The sequence below is a fragment of the Oryza glaberrima genome, chromosome 4 (genome assembly GCF_000147395.1).
Source record: "Oryza glaberrima chromosome 4, OglaRS2, whole genome shotgun sequence".
In the NCBI taxonomy this organism is placed as follows: domain Eukaryota; kingdom Viridiplantae; phylum Streptophyta; class Magnoliopsida; order Poales; family Poaceae; genus Oryza; species Oryza glaberrima.
The window spans coordinates 12,987,949-13,013,405 of NC_068329.1; the positions used below are offsets into that span (position 1 = coordinate 12,987,949).

Below are 25,457 nucleotides of genomic sequence, written 5' to 3' on the forward strand. Positions count from 1 at the left end.
TCGTAATGGAACTCTGTGCAAAGTTTCCCCCTGTGATATGAGTTACCACCCCTTGATCACTTATAGTACCCCAAACATCCGACTGCATTTTCCAACTGCAATGGAAAATGACTACCGAAATAGAATTGTTCATCCAGAATAGACCTAAGAAAACATGATCCCAGGCGGATACTTGACATGTTCCCCTCGCCCAGGCCCATCGCAAGGGAAGCGAAAACCAAGATTTGCTTTATCGGGTATCAAACGGGAACTGCGAGCAAATAAAACACCTTTCAAAAGTATTAATACAGTCACATGGATTGTAAATGCGTGAATGTGATGGACTAAAAAATCTGCGGTTATATATATATATATATATATCATTTTTATAATACTTAACAAATATTTATCCATATAATCAAAGTGTGGGATATCATATTTCATCTACAATGTATTTTTCTTTGAACATAGTTTGACAAACCACTTGTATTTGTTGTTAATAACTAATATATTTTTTCTTTTAGCTCGATTACTAAAAAGTTATTAAAAGTTAGTTAGGAATTTCTGCAGCAAAACGCGGGGAATCACCTAGTTTCATATATGACATACACCGCTAAATTAAGAGGTAACTGTCGAGGGGGCGGTCCCTCGGACAGCGGGGAGTCCCCGAGAGTGAAGATTTGACTAGGGGTTAGTCGGCATGAGGTGCGGAGTATCTGCGATCGTGATGGATTCGTGGGACTCGACCGCCTCGCGAGAAGAGGGAGGCGGGGGTTATACAGGTTGAAGCCACCCGGAGGTGTAATACCCTAGTCATGTGTTGGTGTTCATTGTCTTCTCTAGATCAGCTAAGTACAAAGGAGACATTTTTAGGCTACAAAGCAATAGTTCTGACCTAGAAGAATCCAACCCTTCATCCGTATCTAGTCCCCTTCCTTTTATAGTCCAAGGAGGGGCTCACATTATTAGAAATCTACTCTTAGTCTTGTCTAATCAGTCGTCTTGTCGTTGCTGGCTGCTTCCCTAACGCAGTTCTCAAGAAACCCTTCAAGTCTTACCGTTCATATTATCCCGGGCTCCGGGCTCCGTCTTAGACGGTTGGGCCTCCGCCAGTGTGTTCACCACGTGGTGCGTGGTGGGCCCGATAAGGCTTGACCTGCCCGAAACAATGCCACGATTGCTTCTCTACCCGTTTGGCTAAATCAGGTGGCACTGGGCATGTGCGACGCGTGTCCCAGGCGCCACCGTCCAAAGTAACTTAGCGTTGGCATATTGTCCACGCCCTTTCAACTCCAGATTGGCCGAGGATCCCCCATAAACCTGTTTCATTTATGGCGAGGCGTGCTGCCTCATAGCTGGCTATGGAGCACGCCCAACTTCCCGGTAGTTTCTGAGGTCGCGTCCTCCCGCGCTCAAAGAAGGTTGATTATTCTTAGATGAGCTTCTAGTGATGGAAGAATATTCCAAGATTATGCGCCTTGTCTATTTTGACACCCCTCTAGGCAGAAGTACACAAGTTATACAAGGACCAAGGTGAGCCCGGGGCCCAGAACAAGGCCGAGCTCGAGTCAAACCTTAGTTTACGCTTTCATGCTTGGCGTCTCGTCACTCTTCTTCCTTGAGTAACATGTGAGTTGTACGGGCTAAGGTGAGCCCGGGGTCCAGGCTCAGGCCGGGCCCGAGGCAGACCTTAGTTCATTCTCTTAAGATATAAGTCTTGTATGTTTCTACGCCCTTCCTGCTGAGGACCTAGAACCTACAAGGAAGGCATATTTGGGGTATGATTGGGACCCAAGCCAGGCCCCAAGCTACTTTTATACTTAGAGTTTTGAGTCATATATGCAATATTCCTCCTTAGCTAGAGAGAATCCCACATATGAAATCTTAGGCGGGCCCGGGGCCCTCTGGAAGGGGCCCCTAGCTGCATCACCCTAGGATTACCCTTTTATTTTTTAAACACTTTATGATGATACTATCTATATTTTCTATATAGTTGGAAGAAAATAATGTTCGATAGAAGATGTTGAAGCCAACATGAACAGACAAAGATCATTTATCAGCTCTATTCCGAGGATACGAGAAGAAGTCCGACCACCCCAATAGTAAGAAGAACGGGAAGATCTTAATAAAACTCCGCAACAAGTATGACGATTACATATTTATGTGCTAGAAACATTGAATCCCATACAAAAATACCGTATGACATGTCTCTACTGGGAAAAGCTATCGAATGTTGGATTTCCGAACTTTAAATCAGATGAGGTTGAATCAAGTGATATACAGCTTTCTATTACCCAGTACATACAATTACGTGTACTATAAAAACATGAAGTTGTTCACCAACAGATTAATCAATCAGATATCCGGAATTTTGGGAAGAACCAAGGAAAGAATATGATTCCCACGCTACTATTTGGACTCATCAGAAATATCGAGGACGAGATTTATTTAAGAGGGTAGGTTTGTAGCATCCTGAAAATGTGTCATTTTCTTGCATCACGCCGATTCTTATATTCTTAATAACCTCCTAAACTTAGGACAGTATAATTAGAGGGACCTCCTAAACTTGCACAAAATCCTTCTGTGGCATTTAATCTCTTTTGTGTTTTTCATTTAAAAGTATATTTGGTTAAATTGAGGTATTTCTTGATGGAATTTTATTTTCGAATATAAAACCTTCTTTCAACTAAAATTCTTTCATTCAAATTTAGTTTGAAAACCCTTTCTATTTTTATGAATTATGGTCCAAGAAATTCTCCAGTATTGCCCTAGAACCTAAACCAAGCGATTCCAATTTTATTGGAATTAATTGTCGACCCATCCTTTAATTCTAAATCTATCTTTAACTTTCTTCGAATATTCAAATTCCTTCCAAGAAGTGCTGAGCAAATTCCTTCCAAATATATATTGTGTCCAAGTTCCTTTGTCCAACCTTCCTATTCAAATCCTCTCCAAATACAAATTCTATTCAAAATTTCCTTTCCTCGGCCCAAATCGGCCCAGCCCGAGAGGCAGCCGCCTCTCTCCTCTCTGTGGGCGCTGTTGCCATGCGCCATGGGCGCCGCCGACCGCCGTCGTCCATCGTCGCCCACAGCTTGTGCCTCGCCGACGCCGTGCCTTACCCTCCTCCTCCGTCACCCAACTTTGCCGCAGCTGCCACGTGCTCACGCCGCCATCGCCAACCAACCATAGAACGAGGCCGGTGTTGTTCCTTTGTTTTCCACGCCATTGCCGCCGTGACCAAATCGACGACCGCCTCTGCAACCGACTTGATTCATCGCCTCTCAGAGCATCTCCAACAGCCTCTCTAGATTTGACTCTCCAAATGTCTATTTGGCCAACTCTCTATTTCATTGTCAAGTCAAATTGATTGTTTACTCCAACGGCCTCTCCATCCATCATCTCTATTTTGAGTCTATGATAGCGGGACCCATGCGTCAGCCTCCATACCCATTCTTCCTCTCCCTCTTCCTCTTTCTCTTCCCGTACTCCCGACACAACGGCGATGAGCAAAGGGTGGCGGCGGCGGGCGCTGCTGGAGACGGCGCGGACGACGGCGGCAGCGGGCGCGGAAGGCGCGGACAGCGGCGGTGGCGGGCGCGGACGGCGGCGGCAGTGGACGCGGCTAGGGACGCGACGGCGCGGACGGCGGCGGCGGCTGGCTCCGGCGCCTCTCTCCTCCTTGCCCTCGTCGACATGCGGTTCTGTTGCCTTCTTGCTGGGGGAGAGAGAGATGGGGTGGGAGAGGGAGTGGTGGGGCCCACGAATAGCCAGGCAGAGTGACTCTCCAAGTTTGGCTAGTGAGGGGTGAGATTTGGCCATCCAAATGGCTTAGCTAACAGGATGAAGAGGCTGTTAGATACTTGCTAAAATTTAACTTGGCCAGCCATTTGGCCATTCTATTGGAGTTGCTCTCACTGCCTATAAATAGTCGGCAACCCCTCCCCTTTTCTCCACACAAGCCGAGCTCCTCGAGCTCTCTCTCTCTCTCTCCTCCCATGTCCGGCCGTCGTTGCCGACGGTCGATCTCCTCCACCGTAGCGTTTCTATCCTTAACCTTGCGCCACTATGTTGGCCTCCCTCTGGCGAACTCATTTTGCCCATCTCCCCCTTTATTCCCCCTCACTTTAAGCCACCATCGTCACCACCCAATCTGGTTCAAGCCAAGCTCTTAGCTGCGTCGTTCCGGCCTTCTCTCTCACTCCCTCTACCAGCCACCGACCTCCCTGAGTACGCATCGAGCGGGAACACGATATGTCACCGGCGTCGCCGCATTCCGGCCACCGGAGGGCCGGCGCCCCGCTCACCCTCTCCTCTCTCCCCCTCTCGGCTACTAATAGAAGAAAGAGTAAATTTCACAAAACTACACGTTTTATGGTCCAAGTTGCAGAAAATCACACACATTTTGACACTTGGCACTCAAGTACATATATTTTGGTAGTGTAGTTTGACAAAACCACACTATCAATGAATGAATTCACTTGTGAGATGACGTGGTTGTTCCACCTAGGATGAGGACGAGGCATCCTATTAAATTCGTGCGATGGCTGGTAATAGGATGCCACGTCCTTATCCTAAGTGGAACAGCCACGTCATATCACGAGTTAATCCATTCATTGATAGTGTGGTTTTGTGAAACTACACTATCAAAATATGTACTTAAGCGCCAAGTGTTAAAGTATATGTGGTTTTCTGCAACTTGGATAACAAAACCTGTAGTTTTGTGAAATTTACTCTAGAAGAAAAGAAAAGAAGAAAGGAACGGGAGGAAGAAGAAGGAGAGAAGGAAAAAGAAAAGCCTGACAGGTGGGTCCCCTGCACAGTGACTTTTCTCATTTTCTCTATTTAATTCAAACCTTATTCTTTAGAAGCCCATATCTCCTAAACCGTAGATCCGATTCAGGTGAAACTTAGACCTAAATTCATCTAAATTCAAAAGCAACATTTTGATACCCAATTTGCTATTTTATAATTTTATTTGAATTTCCTTAATTTATTTTAATGTCATTTGCTTTTCAAATATCTCCTTTTACTCCAAAATACCCTTTAGCCACTAAAAGCCGCTGGTTGGAACTTTACGCCTTTCATGGGGACGTTTGTGCGGTCTGCTGACCTCGACGTCGGACCGTTAGTTGTAAAGCCCGGCAAAACCAAACCTACGGTCGAAGTGTTGCTCCTGGCACCCCACGCCTCGATGCATATAGCGGTCGGAGTTTCACTATTTCCTCGACCTCCATAGCACACCACATAGTTAGCTCTCGAGCTCTATGTGATCCTAGCCGCTCTGCCGCCACAGCGCCACTCACGGTTGTCGGAGTAACACTTCCACCCCACTAAACCTGCACCCACCTCCTATTCTTCTAGCCGATATGCTGTCTATCGACACCGGCTAGAAATGATACCAAACCTAGTCGTCATGCTACCCAACTTTAGCAACGACTAGTAAATAACCAAACCCTAGCTGAGATACTGCTCTATTCCATAATCAGCTCAAATACAACTAAACCTACCACCAGCCAATACTAGCCATATACCAGTTAAACCAGTTCAATTACCCAATATACATCCTATCCTTTCAGCAACCAAGCCCACACATGAAATATAAGCGACAGTAGTTGCTTAATCCCCTCTAGCCTCCAACCCTATAGAACTTACATGTGAAATATTAACCCAATAATCCCTATACCATATAAAGGAGATATTTACACCCTAAACCTAGCCCTTCTCGGCATTTTATCATTTTTCTTGTTATTCAATGACTTTTATTGAATTTGGTTCTTCCTCTTCCTTAGTAGAGTCTATTGTCTTTTGGATGGCAACATGTGGTATTTCGAGGACCGAATAATTATGTTGCCTATCTTGGATTTTTTTTTGCGTTGGAGCAAGGCAAGTTATTATTCCTCCCCTTTGAGCATAAATGTCATACATTCTATATCTCTATTATATGCATTAGTCATTCATGATTTCGAATGAATAACCTGAACATATAGCAAACCAGATATATGCTAGACCTTGCTTAGCCATGCTTAGTTAGAATATGCATAAAATTTAATGAACTTAGATTGGGACAATACGTAGGAACTAGTTGATTTCCGGGTGGCTAGTACTGTCCTGGTCGATATAATTGTCACCAAGTACTTATGTCAAACGAACGGGTACGACCGCAGCTTCTAGAATGGGGACAGACCTAGTTATTATGTTAATTAACAATGTGGTACCTCTGTGTAGTGGTTCTTGTTTTTAAGTCCTCGCGCAAGAGGCAAACTTATGCCGAGCAGGGCAATTGTGATATTTACCGAGGCGCAGGTAAATATATGGGATTTATTGATGTTGCGACTTGTTTGTGAACCCTGATTGCGATGACATGGTGTCATACAATCAGTTCTCTCTAAAAACCTCAGGAACGCCAGAACTCCTCTCGCTGCTGATAACGTCACGCTAAGAGCGCATGGGGACTAGAGTTCATGGAACAGGTGCCACTATTGTTAGTAACCTAATACTGGGCTCATGACTAAGCTAATGATTATTGCCAAGTTATGGACTGCGGGTAAAGCGTACATTTACTGCAGTAAAGTGAAAATGAATCTATTCGAATAGCCGTGCTCACGGATTTGAGTATTAGGACTCATATGGTATTTGGTTAGAAACATAATTCAAGATTTTATTAAATACTATTGCATTAAAAACATTACAGGTTTTCTCCCTCTTTATTCTCAGCTTTCTGCAAGTAATAATAGCCCTACTCAAATATTACCATTTCATGCCTTCATATTGAATATAATAGCTTGCTGAGTACGTTGTACTCACCCTTGCTTCAACCCCTCTTTTTCAGAGTCTATTTGGAGTTTTTGCCAAAGCTGGGAGTTCAATCACATAAGTTAGTTTCATTCTAACTTAATTCTCAATTATAGATTAGATAGATGGTTTAAGTCTATAGCCAAACATTAGAGTTAAGTCATTCTATAACTTCTAAAAAAGTACAATATACCATTTGCTCATTTGCCGCATCACATCATGTCGACCCATTTGGCGGGATATGCATTACTTTAACTTATTAAGGACATAACAACCTTCACATTTGCTTAAATAAAAATGATAGTCCTCTCTAATCGCATTGTAATTAATCACCAAAATCATTAGGGTCTAGATGCACTTTCAATTATCTAGGAACCCATATTTAAAAAAAATACTCTTAACTTTCATAAGTCCTAACAAAAATGGGAATCCCCTAGTTTCCTCTCAACTTAAGCTATTGATTTATTATTAATTATTTTCTTTTAAAGAAGTCTTTCCAAAAACCTTACTCATTTATTAACTTAAACAACAAACATTGGTTTTGTATTTCAAAATTTCAAACACCGAGTTCACCCTAATCTTTTGGCTGACATATAATGTCCCATCTTGCCGGTCTATATATCTTTTTATGCTCATCCCTTGCCAGAAGAAACATGATATATAATAATCAATTTGTGAAGAACCACTTTAGAAATCTCAAAAAAAGATAACACAGAATTTATCAAAACCAATCTCCCCTACAGACATGTGGGGTGTGTTTGGTTGCTTGTATCTATCTAGCCTGGTTCATCTCCCTCATCCAGGTTGAGCTCATGCTGGTTGTTTTTTTTTTTCAATTTAATGTGATACACATGCAGTTGTTTGGTTGTTTGCATTAGTCTAGCCTGGCTAGTATGAGATGTTGTTTGGTTGTGGTGTTAGAAATAGCTATATGTTTACCTTTCCAATTTCTAAGTTTTTTTTTCAATTCTTTACTCAATTTTTTTCAACTTTTGTTACTAAGTTTTCTAAAATGCATAGAAATACCAAGATATCTGAAAGGAATCCCCTAGTCTGCAACCAAAAATGTTGGAATATTAATCTTGACATTCTTTGCCTGACCCAAGCAAAATAATTCACTTTTGTGAAAAATATCATATATTTTCACTTTTGTTTGAATGATACATGCAAAATAGGTTACATGACAAGTGAAAATAGATTAGTTTAAATCAAATCGATGCATTCAATACTGTTTTGCCTGTTTTATTACCGAAGGTTTGTGATCGAAATATGTTTTAACAACCGCAACCAACGTTCAAGATGATTCGAAGGTTGGAGGTCGAAATATATTACCGAAGGTTGGTGATTTGAATCAAGTTGCATTGAATTCTTATTTTGGTTAAATATTTAAGTACTATGCTGTTCATGGATATGCAGTTTGGTTTTCTACTTAAAGTTTTATACTTAGTTATGGATATATAATCTGTTCTTTATTTGTATTCATGTGGGTAAATCGCTACTATGAAAACGATTTTTCCGTGTGGCCAAAAGGGGTTTTCGCATGTGGATGGGCTACCCGCACACACCCAAGTGTCTAGAAAAATCGCTATTTTTGCATGCGGCGGGTGGCGCACCCGCACGCAGAAATCTGATTTTCGCGTGCGGGTGCTTACGTCGCCCGCACGGAAAAATAAAAAACCGAAAAAAATAAAATCAATAAATCCGAACCCTAACCCTAGAAGTCGCAGTCGCCATCATCCTCATCGTCGTCGTCATCCTCGCTAGATCCGCCCGCTCCCGTCGTCGTCACCGGATTTGCCGCTGCCACACCTCTTCCCCACCGCCCGCCGGCCACCGCCACCGCCGCCGCCGGAACTGGGTGGGGGACGGTCGCTGTCGCCCCTCGCCGCGTTCCGCACACGGCCGCGGTCGCGCACCCACCGACCCAAGCACGTCGACCACCGCCGTCCGCCGAGCAGCTCGCCACCACGCTCGAGCCCGCCACCTCCCGCCTCGTCACCACTCACCAGCCTCCCCGAGGCCAGTCGCCAGCCGCACGCCGCCTCCCGCCCCTCCCGGGAGAGTAGAAGAGGAGAGGAGAGAAGAGAAGAGAAAGAGATAGAGAGGAGAGGAGAGAAAGTGAGAGATGAGTGGAAATAAAATGGAGGGGAGGTGAAAAATTTAAAGTGAGTAAGAGGGAGAAGAGGGAGGGGTATTTTTTGCGTGTGGACCTCTTAGAGCAAGTATAATAGTAGGCTATAGGTCGGCTAAATGCTAAGGTGGAGGAGAGAAGAGAGGACAGAGAGGAGAAGCGGGCTGTAGACTTACAGCCGGCTTGAACACAAGAACCAAGAAACTCCGTGAGAGAGACAAGTATGCCATATATTAATTGTAAAGAGCTAACTATTATATGGATAGGCTGAGAAAAACTATAACGAACCTTATAGCTAACATGTCGGCTGTATTATTAGCCTTGCTCTTAACCACCTGCGAAAATAGGCCCACGGTCCATTTAAGAGGCTCGCACGTGAAAATCGATTTTTCTGTACGGTCCTTTTGAGAAGCCGAACATGAAAATGGAGGACTTTTCGGTTTTATCGGTAAATGCTTTATAATTGTTTAGGATAGAAACCTAAATTCAGGATTGTTCAGAATAAAAACTACCACTTCAATTCTACTCATACCTCTTTTTTTAATAAATAACACCGTTAACTTTTAAACACATGTTTAACCATTCGTCTTATTCAAAAGTTTTATGCAAATGTATAAGATATAAATCATGCTTAAAATACTTTAAGTCATAAACTAACTCACAACAAAATAAATTATAATTACGTAAATTTTTTTTAATAAAGATAAATGGTTAAACGTCCCATAAAAAAATCAACATAGTAATTTATTAAAAAAGGAAGGTAGTATTTGTTTGGTCGGTGTGTAATTGTGTTCAGCCTATTCGGTGTTGCATTCGGCCAAATTAAGGCCCACGCCGGTTGCCACCCACCTTGTACTTGTCACGAACTCACGATTTGGCGCGTCGCCGTGCACGGAGTCCATGAAGACTGGAAAGCAGAGGCACACCGCACACGTACGCGCGGTCTCGCGGACCGGGGCCTGCGCTGCGGCCGGTGGCCTATTGCTAGCTAAGCTCTACCTTGGCTCGCTCGGCCGCCTGAACCCGAAAGCCAAAAACCCCTTGCGGCCTTGACCAAACCCTAGCGTTGATCTTTGCTCCCTCCTCCTTGAGTCCCCTTTCCCTGCCTGCCGCCTCGCACACCCGCACGCACGCACGCACGCACGCACGGCCGCCTTCTCCTCTTTCCCCTTCCCGCACGCGCCTCCCCCAAGTCTCCGCGACGCCCACACAAGCGGGGGGAAGGAGAGGACTCCGGACTCCACTCCCCCCCCCCCCCCCCCGCCGCCACCGCCGCCACCGCCGCGAGGAGCCCTAGCCCCCCGCCCCCGTCCGCGCGCCGCCGCCGCCGGTACCCCAAGCCGGCCCGGAGATGGATCTGCAGAGCCTGGCCGTGGTGCTGCGCGCGGCGCTCAGCCACGTCCCCGAGGAGCGCAAGGCCGCCGAGGCCAGCCTAACCCAGGTGAGATCGCGCTCCCGCGCTCCCGCTCGCTGCTCCCCGTTGCTTGATCACGCGTTAGCCCCTGGGACTACCCCGCCCCCCCTCTCTCTCTACCTCTGTCGTTTGCTTCTGTGCTGGCTCGGTATCTGTGGGGGGCAACGGGGTATTCACGCGCTGAGCTAGAGTTGGAGCGGGGCCGGTGGGGGCGTGATTGCTTCGTTTCGCTTTGATTCTCCTATCATCAATCGATTCGATATCAGTTGCACAACGGCATAAAAAGAGCGGATAAAGCATCGGTTCTTCGTTTGGACTGCTGTTGCCATGTTTCGTGCGATCTGCGGCTTGTTTGATGTTTTAATTCGGTTAAATTTGAACGGTGACTGGTGTGTGAATCCTGCACGTGCCTGATGCTTAGCTTAAATCCGTCGTGCTGTTGGATTTTGGTCTTGTTGATTTGTTCTGAGAATTGTTACATGTTGTATGCCTTACTAGTTCTTAGCTCTTGTTGCAGATGTTATTGTTAGCATTATTGCTATCCATGTTAACGCCTCAGAGTTGGTAGCTTAGCTGCCTGTTCAATCATGTATACTCACTTTACCACTAATATAGTGTTATCATGCATATTTTATTCGACTAGTGGCCTATAATGATTCCACATGCGTAAACTTGTTGAAATGGGCATCTCTGTGTGGCATTCTGATGTTTGTTTACCCATTTGCTGTTCAATAATATACTAAAGGTGCAATGGCATCCTTTCACAAGTTTGTAAAGTCGACCGAACTAAGAGAGGGTAGCCTTTTTGTTTGCTATCTCCTTGCACATCCATAAGGATTGGCCTTTTTGTGAAGTTAGGGTCGAAATAGTTTGCATTTCTTTGTTGTAGTTAGCTCTATCTTTGTTGGTATGACATGCTAAGGTGGCAACCTTGTTTAGATATCATGTTATCAAAATGGATGTATAAGGACATCAATTTCATTTGGATGTGTAAGGACATCAATTTCATTGAGTTGGCCATTTTGTGAGGGCTTTCACTTGGCACGTAGACCCTTGTAAGTTTATATGAAACAGACACCTCTACCTGATGCCTTCATAATCAAAATATATAGTGTACTAGTGTATATTTAATAGTCACATATGGAGCAAGCATCCCACTCTTTTTCTGAGTTTATGTTTGCTATTTTCTTATGTTACATAATAACGTATCCCAACACTACAGTTTGCCAAAATGAACTGTCAAGCCAATAAGGGAAGAATTATCTAGTTTTGGCTTGACAATGGGGGATTCAAAAGACTACACATTTACATTTTATATTGTACTGGTCATATGTTTCTTATCTTCCAGCTTCCATTGCAATTTGTTCAGAAAGCTTTGATGATTCGTTGTTATCCGCAATTTGTTCAGAAAGCTTTGATGATTCGTTGTTATCCTTGTTTCAAGAAAGATAAGGATCCACTACAACTCATTACTAGGTCATATACCAGCGGAGATAAAATAGAATTCTGATCAGCTGACCATTTATTTTAGTGGTGGGCTTTTATCATTCCACACGTACCGTTTCTGTTTGCTAAAATTGCTCTACATCAGCTGATCATTTAATGGTTTTTATGCTTGGTGACTAATCATCATACTGTCCTTGCTCCTCCCTTCCTTTTGGGTTTTACCTGTGTTTGATCTATTTCCTTTTTCCTGAGTAGTCCTGTTTGTTTCATTAAATACTGATGATGTCATTGGCTCATTGCTATGCTTTATAAATTTCAGTCTGCTTCGGACTCATGTATTCATATTTCTTTAATTCCTGCAGTTTCAGTACACACCACAACACTTGGTTAGATTGCTACAGATTATTGTGGATGGAAATTGTGATATGGCTGTTAGACAGTTCGCAAGCATTCATTTCAAGAATTTTGTTGCGAAGAATTGGTCACCTACTGATCCTGGTATGAAAAGGTTACTATTTGAGCAATAATTCCTTGTGTCTCATTGACTTACAATTCGTCCTTCTTTAGAAGAAAAACATATAATTCCAGAAAGTGACAAGTCCATGGTCCGTGAGAATATATTGGGTTTTGTTACTCAATTACCTCCATTGCTAAGGTATTTCTCACTGTCCACCTACCCTTTTCTTAATGAACAACATTTTTGCGCCTCTCTCCAAATGCTATAATCGTAGTCCTTATGCTTTTGGTGTACTGTTGTTTCTGAATTCTAGATAAATTGACTTCTAAGGCATTTTATTTCAATACTGGAGTACTTTTCTTCTTACAATTGATGTCAATCTATAAATTCTGGTTGGCCGTCTCACAAAGTCACAATGTTTGCCTACACATATTATTGAATGCTGACATTTGTTTAAGTAATTTAGACCCCAGCCAATTGGAGTTAAGATGAGTCTGAAAATACCATTTTTGACTCATGTTTGTACTTTGGATAGAATATATTTTTGGTCCTTGAATTCGCAAAGTTCATTTTCACCCTGCCTTTAAAAACAGGTTGTTTACAACCTTCAAAACTGGATAAGTAACACCTCGATCCCTTTTCCACTGCCATACCAATCAAAACCACTGTGGAATAGGGTTTGGGCCTTCAAGGTGTTATCTGTTCAGTTTTGTTAGACCTTATGACTGTTTCAGCATTTCTAGATATTGAATTTAGGTTAGTTTTTCACAGAAGCATCATAAGTTTGAACGGAATGCACTGTCAAGTTCTACATTGTAAACAACAACTTGTGGTACTTTTATTTTTGATGAGTATTTCAGTGAAATTTGTAGTGGATGTGTTTTTCCTGATGACGAAGCACAATATTCTTCAGTACTGATGGTTATGAAATGTGCATACAAGTAATTGACACATATTTCATGGTCTGTAGAGCCCAGCTTGGAGAAAGTATCAAGACCTTGATCCTTGCAGATTATCCTGAGCAGTGGCCTAGTCTTCTTCCTTGGGTAACACATAATCTAGAATCACAGGATCAAATATTTGGAGCACTATATGTGCTAAGGATTCTTGCCCGGAAATATGAGTGAGTCTAAATGCCAGAATTCTACCTTCTTTTTTATTTGTTTGTATTCACTCTATCCGTCTTCCTATTTTGAATTATTTTTCTGTAACTCCAAAAAACTTAGGATTTACGTGTTTCTGTTACTCTGCTGTGAAATATCTCTACACATCATGTTATTCACTCTATTTGTTTTATTTGCTGACTTTGTGATCTTTATTGTAATTTAGAGATTACCCAAAGAAATAGTGTAAAGATAACATTGTTGTTATAGTTTTCTTAAAATGATGGGTGCACAACATAATTCTTTGCTCTATGAACATTTTTCTGGACAACATCATACAGTGCTTACCTTTTTGTCTTTTGTTTATGTGAGCTGCCACACTATCTCATTACTTTCTTCATGATTAGGTTCAAGTCAGAGGACGAGAGGATACCTTTGTATCAAATTGTTGAGGAATGCTTTCCTCGTTTGTTGAATATATTAAGAAATCTTGTTCCGATTTCCAACCCTCCAATTGAAGTAGCTGACTTGATCAAGCTGATATGCAAAATTTTCTGGTCATCCATTTATGTAAGTTCTTTGCCTTATTATGTTTTCCATTTTTTTTTCAATACTCATTATGCCATGTATTTTCTGCAGCTAGAAATTCCAAAGCAACTTTTTGATCCAAATGTCTTCAATACTTGGATGATTTTGTTCTTAAACTTACTGGAGCGACCAGTTCCAGTGGAAGGACAACCATTGGATCCTGACGCGAGGAAATCTTGGGGATGGTGGAAAGTCAAGAAATGGATTATCCATATATTGAACCGTTTATACACTCGGTCTGTGTCAAGTAAACTTTTTGTGATTCTTGTCATTTGTATTCTAAACCTGGTTTTCATTACAGGTTTGCTGATATGAAGCTTCAGAGACCAGAAAGCAAAGCCTTTGCTCAAATGTTCCAAAAGAACTATGCTGGAAAAATTTTGGGGTGCCATTTGCAGTTGCTCAATGCAATACGTACTGGTGGCTATTTGCCTGATAGGGTTATCAATCTTATTCTTCAATATCTTACCAACAGGTTTGTGGAAAAACTGTGCAGCAGCATACTGTATTTCCTTAGTAGCTCTGTGGTCTGCCTTCGTATTGTTTTTGCCACTCCCTTTCTCCATTTTGTCTGGTTTTCCGCTTGTTTCACATGGTTGCAATCAGTCTTTATCTCAGTTCCATGACAAATTGCTCTAGTCATCAGATTTGTAATGGCACAACTTCCACTTCATTCCTGCGATATGGATAATTTTCGCCTGATTTATATTTACATGCCTTTCATTATTTTAGTGTACAGTCAGTATGTAATATACGTTTTTTGTTGAGGGGGGGGGGGGGATTCAGTGCTTTCTGAATTCTTTGTGGCTGAATGTAAGTATTTCTTGCAGTGTCACGAAGAACAGCATGTATCAGCTTATGCAACCACAAATTGACATAATTCTATTTGAGATAATCTTCCCATTAATGTGCTTCAATGATAGTGACCAGATGTTGTGGGATGAAGATCCTCATGAATATGTTCGGAAAGGCTATGGTAATATGTTCATCTAAGCAACTTTTTTTAAAAAGAATTTGCATTATTTCTTCTCAATGTTCTGCAAGGTAGTATGTGCACTCCATTAGTTTTCTGTAGCCATGATACTACTTGGTACTTTTGTGTACAGATATTATTGAAGATTTGTATAGTCCTCGAACAGCTGCTATGGACTTTGTGAGTGAATTGGTAAGAAAACGAGGGAAAAGCAATCTGCAAAAGTTTATCCATTTTATTGTGGAAATATTTATGAGGTATGTGTCATCCTGTGATTAATATGTGTGTGCTTAACTTTGTGAGTTATCTAATATCTGATTGAAGAACATTTTGGCAGGTATAATGAGGCATCCATTGAAGTGAAGCCATACCGCCAAAAGGATGGTGCGCTTCTTGCAATTGGGACATTGTGTGATAGGCTAAAACAAACCGAACCATATAAGGCTGAGCTGGAGCGAATGTTGGTTCAACATGTCTTTCCGGAGTTCAGTAGTCATGTTGGACACTTACGTGCGAAGGTAACAAGCTATAAATTGGTGTGCATTTTAGATCATGAACATTTTTTCTTGAAGCCACCATATTTTGGTAGTACAATTGTAGTTCTGCATGACTTCTGCATCTAATTCTTCCTCTTTTTACTTAAAACTTGGAACATTTGGTAGGTTCTGTCCTGAAGTATTCTACCTAGTCCGAAATTCATAAGTTTGAATTCTCAATGTCTCCAAAATGCAATTGTCCAGTAATTTAGTTTGAGGCATGCACATATATTTATAAATGAAAAGTTTATACGTACTAAATTTTGTCTTACTAAACTCTTCATGCTGTGAGTACATCTAGATTTTCTGTAACTTCCATCTACTTAAATCAAACGGTTGAGATCATTGTTTATAAGAGTTTTGTAAAAGAAATTTAGTACGTGTAGCAGTGCTCTTTTATAAAAAGAGAACAATCCTCATGTGCCTTTAGAAATTCATTGGTTTCCTTATATTGCCACCAAACAAAAATTTTCTTCCCTTGGATGCCATACACATTACACAGACACCGTTAGAAGCAATTCTGTCAGTTTTTTTAATGGCGAAATTATCCTTAGATTCTCCCTTATCTCTCACATCTCCCCCAAATCACATTTGATTTCTCCTCTATCGAGGTGCCGCTGTCCTGTGTGCATCGTCTTCTGTTCCACATCTGGTGACATCTTTTGTCCCCTGCTGCCTATGGAGTCATCCTCCCAAGTGCCTTTGTTATCCTACCATGCCCCCACTGCAGTGATGTCATCCAAGGGCCAACGTCATTGGCCCTTGCCCCACCGCTGGTGCCCCTGGTCCGTTGGCAGTGACATGTAATATAAAATTCCAATTTAAAAATGCTAAGTTTTAGTACCATTATAAGATAGTTCTTCCACAATGTACTTTCTTGCAAATTATTTGACTGCAATTATCATATTTGAATGACTTGTTACCTTAAGGGTCCTATTTTACTTAAATATATTATATTTTTACTTTGTGTAGCCTTTTTTGTGTTCTATTATTGTATTCTATTAATGCAGTTATTCCCCTGTTTTTTCTTTATTACTTCTTATTTGCTTGTTTCATTAAGCTGATTTTTACCATATGATGTGTAGGCAGCATGGGTTGCTGGGCAGTATGCTCATATCAATTTCTCAGATCAAAACAATTTTCGCAAAGCTATGCATTGTGTAATCTCTGGTTTGCGTGATCCAGAACTTCCTGTTAGGGTGGATTCAGTCTTTGCACTCCGTTCTTTTGTTGAAGCATGCAAAGGTAGTCTTTATTTAATTTCTTAGAGACCTAATTAACTTGGATCACCCTTTCGAATAGATCACAATCTATATTTTGTATTTCTTCTACAGATCTAGATGAGATCCGACCAATTCTTCCTCAACTACTTGATGGTATTCTATCACTTTCTTCAACTTTTTTTTTAATTTTATTGTGGTTAAATCATGCTTTAAGTATTATTTGCAGAATTTTTTAAGCTTATGAGTGAAGTTGAGAATGAAGATCTCGTTTTCACCCTTGAGACAATTGTTGACAAATTTGGTGAAGAGATGGCACCATATGCACTTGGTTTGTGCCAGAGTTTGGTATGTTGCCCCTCAGTGCATTGTGTTTAGCCCAATAAGTTCTTCTGTTCCTTTGAACTTCATGTTACTGTTTTTGATAGGCTGCTGCTTTCTGGAGATGCATGGCTAGTTCAGAAGCTGACGAAGAAGTTGAGGACACTGGTGCTTTGGCTGCTGTTGGTTGCTTACGTGCGATAAGCACAATCCTTGAGTCCATTAGTAGCCTTCCTCATTTGTTTCCCCAAATAGAGCCGACTTTGTTGCCTATTTTACGAAGAATGTTGACTTCAGATGGTCAAGGTATAAAATTATTCACTCATAACTATGGATCCACAGTTAAAAAAAGCAAAGGCTCTATCTTTCAAATATAAAAAGTGTCCACATGATTAGATGAGATCATTCACACCAATTTGTATGCATGTGCAAAAGAGTCATTTTAAAATGAAGATCCTTGTGGAGGAGGATGGCTGGATGGGTGTACAAGTAAACAAGCCATCACCCCAACTCTTACTTTGAAAAGAGTAAAGATCAAGATATAGCATATTCAGTTCAACTAATCAACTAGAATGCACCTTTTCTATTTCATGTCTGTTCACTTCATTTACTTAGGATGGGTCAATGGGTAGGCTTGACCCATGCTCATCCCTGGTGATATACCTTTAACCTGCTAGATACTTGTACAAAGTTACAAACTTACAATTGAATTGTTTGAACTCAAATTGTTATCAAAGGTTTAAGAGTTGTTTGTTTTAAATTTAATCAGGTTTGGGGTGTTTCTTGCAGTTTTCTGCTGATGCATTTGACTCTGTCTTGCAGATGTGTATGAAGAAGTTCTGGAGATAGTCTCCTATATGACATTTTACTCACCAACCATTTCACTGGAAATGTGGGGCTTGTGGCCTTTGATGATGGAGGCCCTTAATGATTGGGCCATTGATTTCTTTGAGAGTAAGTCTAGTTTTGAATGGCAAGCAATTATGTTTGTTTTAAACTGAGAGTTCTAGATTAAGCATATTCCTGGGTTTTCTTGCAGTTTTATGCTTGTTATATTTGCTTGTGCTATTTTCCAATGACAATCTTGTTTAGTTGTATGAATGCTTGTAATTTGGAAAGTCATGCATGATTTAAAATAATATCTGAATCACCTTGTATTAGTTTCCATGTGCTCACTTCACTAGTTTGTTCAGTTTGCATGTCATATTATTTTCTGACTATTTTTTTTATTTGGTTCGTGCTCATTTATAAAATTCTTCCAAGTCGCTAATAAAAAATGATTAGGTTTCCTAACCTTAACCTGGATTTTAGCAGCTCAAACCTTTTTTTTTTTGTGTCCAGCAACTAATCTAGTTAGTCTCAGATTATGTTTGGCTAGATCTGCTTTGTTGTTTTGATTATTAGTAAAAGAACAAACTATTATAGTTGAGGTCGGCTTGCTTATTGCTGCACCTATTTTGTGGGTCAACTTATTCCTCACTTAGAATGGTTCTAAAGGCATTTATTGTGTTAAATTAATGCTTCCTAACGTGCATGTGTTTGCAAGATTAGACCTTCAACCAATCTAATACCTTGGACCAAATGCAGCCTTTGAATTGTCTATTCTTACATTATTCATTCGTCAGGATTATATAAGATGGTTATGCCACTTAGTAAGGAATTGAATTTATGAAACTAGAACCATCTTGTATTGTTAAGATTCTGTTTAATTGAATTGAAATTATGATTTCTGTGTGATAGTTTAGCATGCCGGTATCTGGTATCCATTATGCAAAAGGAAAATTTTGTATTCACATGTGCATCCAGATTTTAGATAAGAACATCAGGAATAGTTGTGTCATCGTTTGTTCCTTTGAATTGGAATCCTTGTTTTACATATTTGGTATAGTACTAGAAAGTATTGAAATGCCAACTGCTTGGTTGTCTATCCTTCAGAATTTTTTTTAGTCAGCTGCTAAGACTGTTTCTATCTGTAGAAAATTGCTTGGTTCTACCCTCAGGCCACTAGATGGAACTAATCTCCTACCATCAACTATATTTTCAGAAGCAATTGTATTATCTTTGACATCCTTTTGCTACATTATTCAATGTTCTTATTGCCCTGCAGATATTCTGGTACCATTAGACAACTACATTTCCCGTGGCACTGATCAATATATTGCATGCAAAGATCCTGATTATCAGCAAAGCCTATGGAGAGCACTGTCATCTGTGAGTGAATTAAATTCATGTTGCATTAAAATTTGCTCTGAAATATTTTGTAAAGTTCCTAGTTCCTGTAATTTTTACAGTTGATTACAAATAATTGTAGATTATGACAGACCAAAACATGGAAGATTCTGACATTATACCTGCTCCCAAGCTGATTGAAGTCGTTTTTCAAAATTGCAAAGGTCAAGTCGATCATTGGATTGAGCCGTATCTCAGGCTAACAATTGATCGGCTGCGTCGTGCAGTGAAGCCGTATCTGAAAAGCTTACTTGTACAAGTGGTAAGAAGCTAACTTCCTGATCATAGTATAGTTGACATTTTCTTGTATTACTTTATTCTATTTCAAGTTTTTGACTTGTTATCAGGTACTGTATAGTGTAATATAGTGTGTCATTTGTCATTGTTAGAGAGCTTCATAGTATGCATCCATACAGCTGTACACTTGGTTGCCTTGGTATGCATATACCATAACTGCATTTGGTTAATCATTCTAGGTTGCAGAGGTTGTTCACACTTTACACATGCTTGTCTGCAGCTACTAATTATTTGTAGGGATGCAACTTCTCAAAGCTAATATATCTAATGCCAGGAAAACCTTGAGAACTTAATAAATCCAACAGTTATGTTGAATAATCTAAAATACCATGTTTGCTACAAAGATATGCGGTTTGCTAAAAACTAGTCTAAATTGGTAAAGCTCCAAGCCTCCAGCCAAATCGCCAATTCTGTATTAACTGAAGATACCTGCCAGTCTACTTCATCCTCCAGAACCAGCAAACAAGTAATCTCACCCCATGATGGCAAGTAATCTTGAAAAGATGCAATTTATGCCATTCGTTTCAACATGGTGGTAGATCTTAAGGTATTCTTCTGGATTATAGCCATTGTTAATGTGACATCCTGGCCCAATTAGGATTTGGCCTGTGTGCCCTATAAGAGCTGTGTTTGCATGTTTAGTACCACATTGCTAATTTAGCAAGGTTGCTAATTTAGCAAGGTGGAACCAATTTATAAGGGTTTGTCCCTCCAACCACATCACTCTTGGGTTAACCCATTTACACGAAGTGAGGATGGAAGTGTAAGTGGCGTGGTATGCGTAAGTGGGCTGGGCTACGCGGTTCTGGAGGGTGAGCTGTTATAGTTAACCTTACCAAATTTTGGCAAGCCAAATATTTTGTAATGCCATTGTTTTGGCAAGGTGTGGTTGTTTGGTTTGATGCCCAAATATCGGCCAAGTTACTTTAAAGCTTGTGTTTAGCTTTGTAAAAATACTGCTTTGCCAAATTTGAATTTCTGGCAACAAACCAAGTGTATGAGTACTTTGCCATGTCATTTTTTTTTGTTTGGGCAATGAACCAAACACACCCTAAGTTCCCTCTTATCTATTCTTAAGCCTTCCACCCTCCCTTGACAGTATATGGGAATCGATCAGTTCTAGGATTGCCATTTTGTAGCATTTAATTATTTTTTGCCACTGACGTGGAAGCACCTGAAGAGTGAAGTCTTTAGTCCAAGTGGGAAGTAACCCAAGGTTTGTACCCCTGACCTCCCCCAAGTCTTTAGTCCTGGGCCACTAACTACATCCTCCCCCAAGGTAGAGAGGAAGAGGAGCGGTTCATGGTGCACCTATGAGGTGAAGCTTCCTGCTACTGTGAAGAGTATGGATAAGAGCAAGGTTAATAGTAGCATAGTCAGTTGGTGTCAATTTCATCCACCTTGTGGATACAATAAGTGACCTGCAATGCTCGACCCATCAACTTCACATCATATTAAAATAACTTAAGCTTCCTCTCACATGCAGCTCACTCCCTCTGCACTCATCACTTTTCTCTCGAAGCTGGTGCTGGAGCCAGCGATAAAGTTGTCGCCCACTCTCACTCTCTCTCCTCTCCTCTCATCCAGCTCATCACTGTAGCTGACGTGTTTCTCCTATCACCAGTCCAGCTTGTACTATTGTACTCGCTCTAAGAGGAGGTGTAAGGTGGGAGCTGGAGATGTAGGTTGGAGAATGCATGGAGGCTTTATGGTGGGGAAGGGGAAGAAGAATCTTGCCGACGCTGTATTATTTGCTTGCAATGGGGATGGAGTTGCTCCAACAATTGCAGCCTGTCAATGGGCTATGGGAGGACGATGGTGAGGTGCGACTGCAACCGGCAGAAAGGTGTTGGAAGGCATCCATGGCACCACAGTTTACCTAACACATGTTCATACTGGCAATTGCCAAGATGGCCCCCTCAGGAAGATTGTTGGCTCTGCCTACTGCAGGAGGCACTCAGTGATCTTGCTGTCAGAACAGAGGGGGGGAGGGGAGGGGGGGCGGTGGGCAAGATGAAAAAGAAGGAATAAATACATGGTTGTTTGTAAACTATAGTTGTATAAGTCATAAAGTCGAGTTGAGTCATCCCTGTATTGACTTGTGCACTAGTCCTGATTGAGTTGACTAGTCCATTACAAGGGATCATGCTCATGAAAAAAGAGGGAGCAGATGGGGAAAGGAGGGCCATTGGCAGCCCTGCGCAGCTCTCTGTCAAGCTTCTCTACCTGGCTCCGCTCCTGCCAAAGTGATGGGCAACGGCATCCTGAGCACCAATGTCCAGCGTGTAGCTCTTGCTGCTTCCTCTAACCTTGCTCTCGTTCTGGCTCTAGCATCTAACTATGTACGTGGGATCCTATCTCCCTTTCTGATTGACTATGCCGGCCCAATTTGCTCTCAAGCGGCCCAAGTCTGGTCGTGCCCTCAAGTTGTGCTCTGTCTGACTAGTTTGCACAACTTGACCGCAGTGAATAGATAGATATTGATAAAATGATAGAAAGTTGCAAATCCTATAGGCTATGTATAGCTATGGGATGTAATTGGTGTAAGATATCTATTGCATCCCAAAGAGTGACACTCTGCATGTGCTGTGACTAGTTTGTAGCATATCATCCCTATGTAACTCCAGCAGGTGACAGGATCACTGGATAATAAAACTTTGTTGTTTAGATTGATCTGGCACATGAATTGACTTTATTACACCCAGTGATAGCGGAAGTTAGAAATTATGAGCAATTATATGTAAATTATCCATCATATGACATTTTGTCTTAAACCTTAGACAGCATTTATAACTCCTTGATCAAAAAAAAGGGTGTCATTTGGTATAGATAAAGCAGGGATAGTTTTTCTACTCACAGCACAGTAGCCAGCTTGTTGAAAGCGATGTAACCATTTGATTATAGTGTCTTCAAGGAACATAGGTTTTCATGTTGCATGGGGCAAACTCATATCTGTATCTGGCCGATCAATATCATAGGTCAATTTAGTCATTAGCAGTGGAATTTTCAGTTATGTTCCATCAGAACAACTGCATATAATCACTATTATTTGTTGGCCGCATTTACCTAACACTTCCCAATGTGGTAGTCCATATTCATATGTTGCATCAATCTCATCACTGAAGTGTCATGTTTGTTCAAACATGGCATCTGTATTACTCTTGCTAACTGACGACATGTATACCTAAAACTTTCTACTGTGATTGCAGATAGCTAATACACTGTACTACAATCCTTCATTGACATTGGGAACATTGCATAAGCTTGGAGTTGCTACTGAAATCTTCAATCTTTGGTTTGGCATGTTACAGCAAGTAAAGAAAAGTGGCATAAGGGCAAACTTTAAGAGGTAGCTCTTGTTAGCATATATTTGTACCTTGTAGTACTATATGTGCTGTGTTTTTATGCTGCACTGACTCCGTACATTATTTTTCTTTATTTGCAGAGAACATGATAAGAAGGTTTGTTGCTTGGGATTGACTTCACTAATTAGCCTTCCAGCTAATCACATTCCACCAGAAGCTCTTGAGCGCATTTTCAAAGCAACACTAGAGCTTCTTGTTTCTTACAAGGATCAAGTTGCAGGTTCAATTTTATCTTTTGTTTATTTTCTGATGAACATAACAATTCAAATACTTCGAACAAAAACTCTGTGATACCATTCTGTTAACATGTTGACCTGAGAAAATTTTCTAATCTTATGTCTCCTTTTTGCAATTACGATGTAGAGGAGAGGTCTTTAAAATTCCTTTTGCCTGATCTTAATCATTTCTGTTCATAAGCAGAATCTAAACGGGAAAATGAGGCTGCAGCTGAAGATTTGGATGGATTTGATGGTGATGAAGAAGATGAGGATATTGAGTCTGATAAGGAGATGGGGTATGATGATGAGGATGGGGATGAAGTATCTAGTGTCAATCTTCAGAAACTAAGAGAGGTTTGTATTGTGATATGAACTTAAGTAGAATTAGCATGTAAAAATGTGTTCCTTTTTATTTAGATGCTCAAAATAGTTAAATTTCTCTACAAGTGTGTTTCATGGGGTATTATTTAATAGAACTAACATGGTCTCTGGTAACAAGTGTTTTCAGTCTGGTTTCCCCTAAACAAAAGGACTAGTAAAGTTAGTAACACAAATACTTCCCTTTAAATAAACATTAACTTATGTTTTATTGACTATGAAGGATGTTGTATCACTGAATTCTGAATAATGACAATTACAACTGACAAACTAAATTACTATATATATACGGCTTGAGTTGCTAGCAATGTTTAATCCCAAATTGCATAGTTGTTGCATATATAACAAAGTGTATTTGAGTTTGTTTTGCTGGCCATTTATATCCTAAACTGCAGTAGCTGTAACATATATAACACACACAAAAGCTAGTTAAACAAAAAGGAGAAGCTCTATTTAAACCTGTAAACTATTGTCCCCTAAACTATAAATTGTGTAAATCTATCCATGAAGTATGCTAAACGGTCTAAACAAACCCCTGAATCAGTTCTGGAGGTGTTTGCCACCATGCATGGTGGGTGAAGTGGTCCATAATATATGTATATTAAAAAACTACATTAGAACGCCTCACATTTCTCGTGAATCACCTTTGTTCTCTGCTGGCCTTTGAGCTTGCTGCTGTCTTCTTTTAGCACGCCACAGAAAGTGTCACCTTCTCTTCCCTAGACTATTTTTTTACCATAGTGTCTTGTGAAATTCAAATCTTTATTTCATGTAAATGTTTCATGTTTATGCTGTACCCTGTACTCATGTTTTTGTATGCTTCCTGTGATTTAGGCAAGAGGTTTCCAGCCGCACTATGATGACGACGACGATGATTCTGATGATGACTTTAGCGATGATGAGGAGTTGCAATCGCCAATTGATGAGGTGGACCCATTCATCTTCTTTGTTGATACCATCCAAGGTAAAACAGCATTCTTGTACAAGTTTGTGCTTACTCTATGCAACTATGGCTGAAGTTACCTGACAAGTTAGTGACCATCTGTTACAGGTATGCAAGCATCTGATCCAGCCAGGTTCCAGAGCCTGATGCAGACTCTAGATTTCCGCTACCAGGCACTTGCGAATGGCTTAGCTCAACATGCCGAGGAAAGAAAAGTTGAAATTGAGAAAGAGAAGTTGGAAAAGGCGAATGCGCAGTGAAGAGAGTCATTGCTTGGTTGTTTCTCCAGTTTTGCCAATCCGTGACACTGGCACTGGTCAGTATCCTGTGATTCGGTGATCGCAGGCAGTGAGTTGTTTTTTTGCAGGCTTGGCCTAGTTGTTTTTGGCGGCCAATTTTGAGGCACAGATGTTCTTGGGAGAGAAGCAGATTCAGTTCATTTCTCCAGTGGGTCATGGTGGGAGCTATATTGATACTTGTCATACTGTTTTGATCCAAAGTCCCATCTCCTTTTTGGTTGATGGATGCTTGTTGTCGAACCTCCCCAAGCCCCAAGGTGACAGCTACATCTTTTAGGAAGGTCTCCAAATGTAGAGTGTATATGATTGGGCAATTGTCGGTGGATTATCAATACGACAGTCGAGATATGTGTTCCTTCTCTTCTTTTTTTTCGGTCGAATTTTGGTCCTCCATTTGTTAACATTGCTTAAGCATGTCTCTGTATCCTGGGACTGCGGCTGGTGGAATAAGCCTTGGCATTCATACGGTCCAGTGAGCTTGTATGTTGGATCTGGTAAACATTACTATGCTATACACACAACTTGGTTGCAAATTCGAGATCAGAAACGTGGGTGCAGATCTGGTGGTGACGAATAGTTGCTGTGAACAGATCACTTCATACTGAACGGCTGGAATCCACAAATAGTAATCTTGAGCAAAAGCTCTTTTTATATACAGATAGGCATTCCGGCAATAAAAACTCATGTGCCTTTTTTATTCTCTTTTTGTTAAAGATAGAATGCTTTAACTCCTAAATTTAGCTTTAGAAATTGGGATCGTGGAGT

General features: G+C 41.0%; 1 protein-coding gene across 2 annotated transcripts; it reads left to right on the plus strand.

Moving 5' to 3' along the window:
• Positions 1–10,175: 10,175 nt before the first annotated feature.
• On the plus strand, positions 10,176–25,225 carry LOC127770118 (importin beta-like SAD2). 2 transcript variants are annotated; one of them, XM_052295793.1, is made up of 22 exons: positions 10,176–10,346; positions 12,128–12,263; positions 12,336–12,420; positions 13,193–13,345; positions 13,733–13,895; positions 13,965–14,149; positions 14,215–14,388; positions 14,744–14,889; positions 15,020–15,143; positions 15,224–15,404; positions 16,508–16,667; positions 16,757–16,798; positions 16,872–16,990; positions 17,071–17,269; positions 17,786–17,917; positions 19,071–19,174; positions 19,275–19,454; positions 22,699–22,838; positions 22,935–23,074; positions 23,275–23,426; positions 24,285–24,414; positions 24,502–25,225. In XM_052295793.1, the coding sequence occupies exons 1-22, from the start codon at positions 10,257–10,259 to the stop codon at positions 24,651–24,653; spliced, it is 3,087 nt and encodes a 1,028-aa protein (XP_052151753.1). In that variant the 5' UTR covers positions 10,176–10,256; the 3' UTR covers positions 24,654–25,225. The 2 variants fall into 2 exon arrangements, with proteins under 2 accessions (XP_052151753.1, XP_052151752.1); XM_052295792.1 differs by having other exon boundaries at positions 10,177–10,346; positions 12,333–12,420.
• Positions 25,226–25,457: the final 232 nt, after the last annotated feature.

Excerpts from the sequence above, each read along its gene's own strand:
- LOC127770118 (XM_052295792.1), top strand. The coding sequence starts at position 10,257 with ATGGATCTGCAGAGCCTGGCCGTGGTGCTGCGCGCGGCGCTCAGCCAC. Across the intron at positions 14,389-14,743 it reads CTTCAATATCTTACCAACAG|TGTCACGAAGAACAGCATGT; the intron begins GTTTGTGGAAAA and ends TATTTCTTGCAG. Across the intron at positions 19,175-19,274 it reads TATGGAGAGCACTGTCATCT|ATTATGACAGACCAAAACAT; the intron begins GTGAGTGAATTA and ends AAATAATTGTAG.